Source organism: Chanos chanos, chromosome 13, assembly GCF_902362185.1.
Source record: "Chanos chanos chromosome 13, fChaCha1.1, whole genome shotgun sequence".
NCBI classification, from domain to species: domain Eukaryota; kingdom Metazoa; phylum Chordata; class Actinopteri; order Gonorynchiformes; family Chanidae; genus Chanos; species Chanos chanos.
In genome coordinates, this window is record NC_044507.1 from 11,207,044 (window position 1) to 11,217,043 (window position 10,000).

The 10,000-nt window shown below is 43.3% G+C and overlaps 1 protein-coding gene across 1 annotated transcript in view; it reads right to left on the reverse strand.

Annotated features, from left to right (window-relative positions):
- Window positions 1-7,634, reverse strand: part of pdgfab (platelet-derived growth factor alpha polypeptide b) — a 16,073-nt gene extending 8,439 nt beyond the window's left edge. Inside the window, exons 1-4 of the mRNA XM_030790396.1 lie at window positions 7,569-7,634; window positions 6,720-6,816; window positions 2,291-2,410; window positions 393-589 (exon numbers count right to left, since the gene is read on the reverse strand). Coding sequence (XP_030646256.1) covers window positions 393-589; window positions 2,291-2,410; window positions 6,720-6,816; window positions 7,569-7,634 — 480 coding nt within the window. The remainder of the gene's footprint in view (window positions 1-392; window positions 590-2,290; window positions 2,411-6,719; window positions 6,817-7,568) is intronic.
- Window positions 7,635-10,000: the final 2,366 nt, after the last annotated feature.

Below are 10,000 nucleotides of genomic sequence, written 5' to 3' on the forward strand. Positions count from 1 at the left end.
ACAGCTCCTGGAATCTGGCCAGCTGTGTGTGTGTGTGTGTGTGTGTGTGTGTGTGTGTGTGAGGGAGGTGAGGGGCTTGGGGGTAGAGGGATTAAGGGAGATGTTTGGGCCAGACCACAGAAGCCCTGTTAAGAAAATCCAGGGATGGATTCTCTCTTTCTGTGATCTATTTATGTGTGTGCGTGTGCGTGTGTGTGTGTGTGTGTGTGTCTGTTTTCTCTTACCTTCACTGTGCGGTGTTGTTTGAAGGATACATGTGAGTCTGTATATGCACACACACACACACACATATATGTGTGTGTGTGTATGTGTGTGTATATGCATGCATGTGTGCCTATGCATGCATGTGTGTGTGTGTGTGTGTGTGTGTGTGTGTGTGTGTGTGTGCTTACCTTCACTGTGCGGTGCTGTTTGCGGGAGGCATGACAACGCACATTTCCGGTGTTGCAGCAGCCGGTGCAGCGTTTCACCTCCACACACGGCGGCCATATGAGAAAGTTTGCAGCGGTTGGATCGACCTGGCTGCGCGGGATCTCATAGATCACCGTCCGCGTCTTACATGCCGCCAGGACCGCCTCCTCCACGTGAGCTGAGACCGACAGGAGGGACGCAAACAGAGGATGAGAAACAAAATGAATAACAATAATTACAAATCAGTATAATAAGACAGTCCGATGTCCAGTGCCAATAAAAGATGACCCCAAATCAGATTTTCTAAAACTTCATTCATCTCTAAATCCAGCCTCATTGTTTGAAATCTAGTCTTAATCCTTTGCATGTAAACTCAATCTTAAACTCAGTCCTTTGAGCTGAAACCTCTTTCCAGTCTCTGTGACTCTGGCTGCTAGTCTTGGATTAAGAGAGAGGTAAAACAGGTGTGAGTGCAGCTGAGAGCAGGCCTCAATGCAAGTGTGAGAATGATAAAGATTGAAAGTTACTAATAATGCGTGCGCGTGTGTGTGTGTGTGTGTGTGTGCGTGCGCGCGCATGTGTGTGTGTGTCTGTCTCTCTGTCTGTCTGTCTGTCCATTTATTTCTAAAACAGAGTCAACCACAGCAAGCTATTTGTGCTGAGTCTTGCCATTGATAAAACAAAAAGGGCATACAGCTATCAGAACTATCTTTAGGTTTGAATGTTTTGTGTGTGTGTGTGTGTGTGTGTGTGTGTGTGTGTGTGTGTATAAGCAGACAGAAAGTGTGTACAGACTAAGATTTCTGCTCCTGCATTTATCTGGCAGTGCAACTCTGATTCCATACACGCTGTGACATGAAATTCCGAAGGTCTGGAATTTCCTCGCTTAAGGATACATTTTTCTCCTGACAGGAGTTTTAAGATCAGCATGCAACGGCCAATCAAAGAGCTCTCCAACAGTAGACCCTCCCTCTCTCTAATCTACATGACTGGTTGAATTAAACAAATAAAATATCACCAGACATCAAAAACAAATACTTCCCACTATCGTCATATCTGAAAAACAAAACCCAGAAAAATCAAATGAAAAAAAAAGAGAGAAAAAACAAACCTAACTACTTCCCTCAAATAGACAAATACAGTGTGTGTGTGATAATTATTATTTTGACAAAAAAACATTTTACGAGGCATATAAGAGCATGGAAACTATAGCTTTGAGTATTATGTAAGAAGCTGTGCACTGTTGGAGTGGATTGTGGAATGTGTGCACAGTGTGTAATGTAAAAGAAAATGAAACATCTGTCAGTAAAATCATTTCCAAACCTCGTCATATATCCAAAGATAAAAAACAAAAACAGTTGGTCAGTATATCATGTAGAAACATGTCGAGCACATAAAAGAAAAGTGAACAGTCAACATCTGTATGTGTGTGTGTGTGTGCGTGTGTGTGTGTGTTTGCCTGTGTGTGCGTGTGTGTGCACATGCGTCTGTGTGTGTGTACACATCACCCATTTTTATACAACACAAGATCTGTATATGTGCTGACTTGTGTGTGGATGTGCGGATGCATGCTCATATATGCATCTGCACATGTGTACGTGTGTACGTGTGTGTGTGTGTGTGTGTGTGTGTGTGTGTGTGTGTCTGTGTGTGTGAGTGTGAGTGTGTGTGTGTTTTTGGGTGATTGTGTGTTTGTGCATGATCATGAGTGTAAATGTGCTTGTGTGAGTGTGTGTACAATGTTTCTAAGTGTGTGTGTGCCTGTGTGTCTGTGTGTGAGTGAGTGTTTCAGGGTGACTGTGTGCTTGACATTGATCATGAGTGTAAATGTGTGCATGTGTGTGTGTGTGTGTGTGCATGCGCGAGCGTGTGACCATACCCACGCTCCTCTTGCGTCTGCGGTAAGTCTGTGAATTCTTTAAATCGGAGAAGCCATGGTGGTGTGAATGATTCTTGTGGTGTTTGTGTTTGCTCTCCTCCACGACCTCATTCCCCGTACCTCCAAAAAAAACAACAAACAAACAAAGAAAAACACATGCCACACACGTTACTTCCATATTACACACAAACCAAACAGTGAGGAAAAAAAATCTTTCAATGTCATAGCATCAATCCACAATGCTTCCATTCAAACTCCCCCTGAAGCCTAATGAAGGCATGATTAGAGTGTGGTGAACTACTGAGGCAGAGGATGGTATAATTTCCTCCAAGTCGTTTTTACAAGCTCGTTCCACAACAAACAGTGGCTGCTTTAGTCACCACCTTAATGGGGAAATCGCAACCTTGATTACCTCGGCTAAAAGGCCGATGATGTCATCGGAGTGCTGTAAACATGCGTTTAAAGGCAGACCTCAAAAATAGCTTAACATCTTATGTGTCAGCCACACACCAACAGCTCATAAGCTTTTCCCAAACACACTTTCCACAGAAACACACATATACCCACCCACATGCACAGTTGGCATAGACAGTTAGTAGTGCTCAGTGGTCTTCAGTTACATATTCTATGACACATTGTCCCTAAAGAACAGACTTTCGTAATCATTTAGAGGAAGCGAAAATGACAAGGGTGAAGTGTTTCATCCATCAGACACGCAAATGATTGGTCTGTACCGCTGCCCTTAAAGTGGTTTGTTTGACCGAACTATGAAAAAAAAAACAGTGACTTGAAAGAAAAAACAACACTCATTCGGAGTATTTAAAGCGAGGGCAGTTCTACCAGGAACCTTACTGACCGAAAGAGAATCGCAAAATGCCCTGTGCTCTGCATTCTGTCGTCTCAGCGACCCCGCCTTTTTGCAGCAAATTTAAAAACAAAGCTTCTAATGTAAACAAAAGCAACAGTCTTCTGTCAGTAAAATCATTTTTTTACCTTCTCTTCGGAAGTTTCTACCTGCCTTTGCTTGTTTACTTGCTTTCAGACAGGGCTTTTTTTTTTTTAAATCCCAGCCCAAATATTGGCCCAGCAGTGGCAGATAGAGAGATAGAGGGAGCGGTTTCAAAGAGACGCACAGGCTTTGACCTACTAAAGGCATGCCTTCATACGAAGAGTCCACTAAAAGTGTTTATCATCAACACAGCCTGTAATCTCTCCCTCAGAGAAAAGGAACTTGTTCAGCTTGTAATGCAATAACACTTGAACAAAAGAGGTTCAGGCATCCTGTCAAAACACACATACACACACGCACACACACACACACACACACACACACACACACACACACACATATACTCACACACATATGCGCACACACACACACACACACACAAAAGCACACTCATGCCTGCGTTTTCTGTCACAGAAACACTTTAGGACAGCTGCCTAATTTCACCAGCAACCTCACAAGCCCTTAACATTATGGGTCAGTGACAGAGAACTTTCAACACATAACCTGGGCCTCTCTCTCTCTCTCTCTCTCTCTCTAGTGTGCACTCTCTCTGTGTTTCAGTCATCAACTCGTCACGCCTGCGAACGTGAACAACTGAGTTGTAACTGAGTACAGAAAAAACACAGAGGAAAAAATAAAATACTCCCTTATGGGCTATTTTCTGCTTTCACCTCAGAATAAAAGCTTTAATTTTTTTTCTCTTTCAACGAGAAAGAGAGAGAGAAAGAGACAGACAGAGACTTTCTGACAGGCTTTGAATCACTGACACTCTGAGGGCTCCTAATTATTCCCTCCATTAAGCGGGACACTCCTCTCTCTCCCCTCCACCCCCCACCGCCTACTCCTTGTCTGAACAACAAGCCTCCCTCCCTCTTTCCCAAAACAACACAACTGAATGACAGTGCCAGAAGCTAACAGTGTCTAGTAATTTCCTGAACAAGGATGAGTGTGTGTGTGTGTGTGTGTGTGTGTGTGTGTGTGTGTGTGTGTGTGTGTGTGTGTGTGTGTTTTAAAGAGTGATAATTCCTCGTGTTTACGCTGCATGCTGTATAAAAGCTGGGCACTGAGATATGGGGTGAGAAATAATCACTGGGTTTACTGGCCTATGAGCAGGTGTGAAGTCTAAATGATTATGACAATAAACCCATTTAGGCCATATTGCACAACGTTTTGGAGGCCAAAGTGCTTAGAGCAGCAGTGCTGAGGCAGGAGACACGCCAGGGATTCCTCAGTCCTGCGGAGACACAGAGTCTCAGACCTCTGGTTCTCTGTTACTCTCACACTAATGTCAGTATGGACAGAGATGGGACCAGAAGAGCCCCAGAAACCTGAAGCTCCAGTGCCTCAGTAGACTCTCTCATCTCAGGTGTCATCCCGAGAGAGAGAGAAAGAGAGAGAGAGAGAGAGGGAGAGAGAGAGAGAGAGAGAGAGAGAGAGAGAGAGAGAGAAACATTGCTGACACAGAATGACAGCAGCTTGTCTCTGCCTGCCAGCTACACACACTCACACACACTCATACACACACACACACACTATGTCACCTCTCCATCCAACTGAACCAACTTTCAACACCAACGTGTGAAATAAAACCCCCATGCAGACCAGACGTCAATGCCTCTGTCAGAAGCACGCATGCATACTTATAAACAATCAACAATGTGTACACAAACCTGTATACCAGTACAGAAAAAGACACTTTTCTGTTTCTCAAGATTGCAATTCTACGGGTCAAGAGTCTGAAGACTCATGAAGAAGGGGAACGGTTTAAAGATGTCCAAATTCACAAATAGGATTTCATTTCCAGAACTTGGATGACAAATCCATCCTCCTCCCAAACAGGTGTGTCATTGGAATCCAGAAATATCTGTGCGTTCATTGGACAAGCTGTATAATGACATCTTGTCTGAATACACAGGGAGAGAATTTCCCTTATTTTCTGTGTTGTGTGGACAGAGTTCAGAGGACAGGACCTCAGTCAGGGAGATCAACACCACTGCACTTATTGTCTCGTCTTCCAAAAAAAAAGAAAAAAAAGAAAGAAAAAAGAAGGGAAAAAAAGAAGAGGAGAAGAAAACCGCTGAGAGTACTCTGCTGGCATCAGTCAACTTTTTAATGTCCATCTCTGTTAGTCTGCCAGTCAGTGATTTATGTAATGTAATAATAATCAAAGGACTACTGTACCGTACCCCTTCCCCCACCCCCAGGGCACTTTACCCTGTCGGGGCGCGCGGGGGGTGGGGGGGGGCGTGTGATTTGGTTTAACACATCCCCTTCTCTCTTTTGGCTTGTTTTGATCAATGGCAAAGTTGGAAACAACACTGCCACCAAAAAAAAAAAAGAAGAAGAAGAAAAGGGGGGGGGGTGCAGAAGAACCCCCGTACTGTTATCCCAGCACTGATTTAAGTAGTGTCAATATGAGTATAAAAGCTTATGTTGAAATAGAAGATGAATATCCTTTGGCGACAGGGCTTTCAGATAAACACAATCACTGTTAAACTCATATTTGAAAAAGAGTGAGTTCCTGTGTAAATACATGTTCTCGGGAACACAAATATCTTGTGCCAGAACAGTCCTGAAACATTATCTAAACCCATAACCAGAGAGAGAGAGAGAGAGAGAGAGAGAGAGAGAGAGAGAGAGAGAGAGAGAGAGAGAGAGAGAGAGAGAGATCCCCCTTTCATGAACCACTTCCAAGGAACACGGCTGTGCCTGGCAGCGTTGCGCTTGGCGCGCTCAGTTTGCATAGGAGCATAAACTCTCCACAGCGCAATGCTATGAAATAAGCTACTTTCTGTGTTGTCAACTACCATAGGAATCAGAGCAAATAAATTCCAGTTAAAGTCCATGTTTGTCACATGTGTTCGTGTTGTTGTTTCTTTTTTCTTTTAACAACTCGGAGGCTTTGCCGTTTGTGTTTGCTGCAAGCCTAATCCTGAGCAAAAACTACGGAATTGATATCTCAAATCTGAAAAAAGTCACACTGTTTTACTGGACTGGGTCGTGAAAGCGACCCGGGACAACCGTAATCTCTCGTTCATCAGCGGGAAGCAGCGGAGCAGAGCAGTTACTCCTTTAACCGAGCCCTCACGACTTTATCCGGGGAGAAAGTTAAATAAATGAATAAATAGATGTATAAATAGTTATTTACATTAACTCTTGTAAAACTATTAATAAAATAAAATACTTTCTCCTCATGCTTTTTAACCCATGTGTGAACTGCGCTCCGAAATAGTTTCTAATCATAAACGGTATCACAACATTGTTAAAATCATTTTCTCTGAGCAGCAGGAGGGAAGCACGAGCAGCTAAAACACATCCACACATACAAACACCGGTAAACACCCAAGCCAAAGAACATATGAGATTAGTGAAGAGCAAAGTTCATAGCGAAAAAAAAAGGAGTCACGAAGCAGAATTTACCTACGGAGTCTAACTCCAAGAGCCGCTGGAGGTCGCTGAGGCTGTGGATTTCACTGCGAGCAAGTCTGTCTATCAGCTCCTGTGGAATCTCCTGGTCCTTTTAACCAAAAGAAAACAAGATTAACATCATTTCAAGAACCAGGGTACCTATTGGGTATTTGGTCATAGTACTGAATACCGCTCTCATATTCTAAATGTGTGTGTGTGCGTGTGTGTGTGTAATACTTTCAGCTTCTGTCATGATAAACTCTAATGTCTGCGACCAAAAGCGCACGACGCCAAGGAGTGATCAGTTTGAGTCTGCACTTGTTGCTCCACGCTCACTGTGTACGAAAACTTTTGCCGTGAAGTGCAACGCTGAAAAAAGTCATTCACCCAGTTATTTGTACTAACAGCAATTAAATACCCCTTTCTCAAATAAGCCACGGATGAGCTCTTTACATTATAACGTCCCCCACAGCGTGTGAAACGTAACAATTAAACCCACACTGCAACGCTGGATCTCCTAAATCGATCGCCCGAGGGCTTCAAATCTGGTTCCTTGTTTAGCCCGCATCGCGTGTCGAAGCGTTTATAAGACTTACAGGTGTAGTTTAAGAACTAAAATGAAATTAAGTTGTAACAACTGTGGATGTGCATCTGGAATAGGTTTCCCCTTCCATTAAAATAAGCGAGGCAACCTATCTATCAATGACATTTTCTTTTTGTGTATGTAGTTAAGTCACAATGCCCACTGCTTTACTACGGCAACTTCTGTCCGTGACACCCGGCACGAGGACAGCGCAGTGTAAAGTAGCCCATTTTCCTTTGGCTATTAGAGTTTGAGACACGGCTGGTAGCCTACTTTACCTCAACAGCAGCAACAGGGAACAGCAACGAAGTACAAAGCAGGAAGAAGCAGAGTACGGTTTTCATCTCCTTTTAATTTCGATTTTCCGCAAACCAAAAAAGTCGTCGTGTTCTGTAGGAGCCTCCTAGTCGCTCCTGAGCGCAGAAAATCCAGAACCATCCCTTGGTGAGAACAACGTGTGAATATATTTCCCCGGAGCGTCAGTAACCCCTGCGAGCAGCGAACGCTAGATAGAATGAAATCTGGAGAAGTTTCAAGTGGACTCTGAAAGGTTAAAAGAAGGCTTTTAGTCAGTCTCTAGTCTGCATGCGTCCGGAGATCCCAGCCTCGGTTCTTCGAGAGCAAATTATGAGGCAAAAGGTCGACATGATTCTTAAAGTCAGCACTGTTGGACAGTCCAGGAGTAACAACCTGCTTGCAATGCCCCAGTCTTGAATGTTAATATAGGGAGCCTCTTACAACGGTTTGCTCCTAACTTTATGGAAGTGTACTGATGACTACTGTGTTAAGTAAAACATTACAGACATTCCTGAAATTACAGTTTAACGCAAATATTTTGAACACTCACTCCTAATCTTTGCGTTATATTGGAGTAATTTAAATAGTTTCGAAATAGATATTTTGAAAAGTCGGTCGTATCACAGTTAATAAATCCAAGATTGGCATCCGTAGAGGAAATAAAAATGATTTTAAAAAATAGTACAAAGTTCACACTGGATTTTTTTCTTCTTTTGTGCGTAGGACCAGAGAGAGCGTCAGGTCCTTGTTGACTCGTTGCCTGCTTAGTGAGTGCGCTCACAAGTGAGTCTGAGTCGCTCAATATAGCCTGCTCAACTGCGAAATTTTATGCACCTCCCCTAACGCTCCGGCAATCTCGCATCAATTCACCAGGGAGCTGGTTGGTTGGCCTCTGAGTGTAAAATATAACCCTACCCCTCACCCCCCACAACCCCCAAAAGCGCACACACACCACCACCACCCCTCTCCGGCGCACACACACAAATAATCGGTCAAGTACAAATGTGCAAATGAAATTATGTTCTATTCATTTTATATGCTTGTTCTTATGAGTTTTTTTTTTTCGCATTAGTAGTAGCGATTCCATTCCAAAGATTACTGTTTGTTAACTGTCTTCTGTGCTGCACCTCCCTTGGGTGTTAAGTACATTTTTTGTGCTCAGAGTTCTTTGTGGCTTTTATAATGATCTGGAAAGTACTTATTTGTCCCAAATTTATAGCAATTTCAAATCTAAGGCAACACAGTCCCTATAGATCCACCCTCTCTACAGGAAAGGTGACTAAAGAGTTTATACAGAGTTACTGGAAAAATGACCTGTGATTCAGTTACCTTCAACACATTTCTCCCTCAAATCAATTTACAGCTTATTTATAAATTTACACTTATTGCTTTAGGCTTTTTTTTTTCTTTTTCAGATGTGAATTATAACTGTGTCCCTGTGATACCACAAACAGTGATGATGACCCACCTTTTAGGCTGTTGAATCGACGGACAGACGGATGGATGGACGGACGGACGGGCGGATGGATGGACGGACGGGCGGATGGATGGATGAATGGATGAGTGAATGACTAAGACTTCCATGCAGCTCATTTAAGGATTCAGACCACCTCTAAGAAGTCCCATACACAGATACACAGTGTCATAACGGAACATTGTCATCACTACATCGCTGACCCAACACAGTCAAATAGCTCTCTGGGGAGAGAGAGAGAGAGAGAGAGAGAGAGAGAAAGAGAGAGAGAGAGAGAGAGAGAGAGAGAGGAGAGGGGGAAGAAGAGGATGTGAAAGGACAAATGATCAACTGGGAGGTTGAACAAGGGATGGGAGAGGAGAGGAGAGTCTTCCACGCACTATTAAACAACATGTTTACTGGCAACTGAGCTGTGTGTATCTAACAACATCAGCTCCAATAAATAGTTTTATAGAGGCTGGCAAGCTGTAAATCCAGCCATAAAGACATGCCATAGAAGATGCTTTTTTTCTGACTGAGTGGATGACTTGACTTCCCCCGAGGCAGCACATAGCACTGACTACAAAGAGGAAGAGAAATATTTCTCTGATTTTCTCCCTTTATCTTGACAGCACCTTTTCCCATCAGAGTTAGACGGACCAGGCTAGAACACCAGAGACGTGACTCCAGAAATGGAGTCTCTACTGTTTGGACCACATCAGTTTGGACTGACAACATCGCAGGTTTAGAAGAGGACACAAGAGAAAACATACAGGCTAGTGTTTCAGTCTAAATAAGCCAGAGTGTCTAACACAGAGGATGCTCGAATTGGGAATGTAAACAAGGACATGGCCTCTCCCATTGTTTTCAAAGTTGGAAGATGAAACCTAATTAAGTGGCGTTGTGAGGATAAAAAAAGGTGACTGTGTTTGTAGGGAACCTTTTCAAAATTAAAGTATA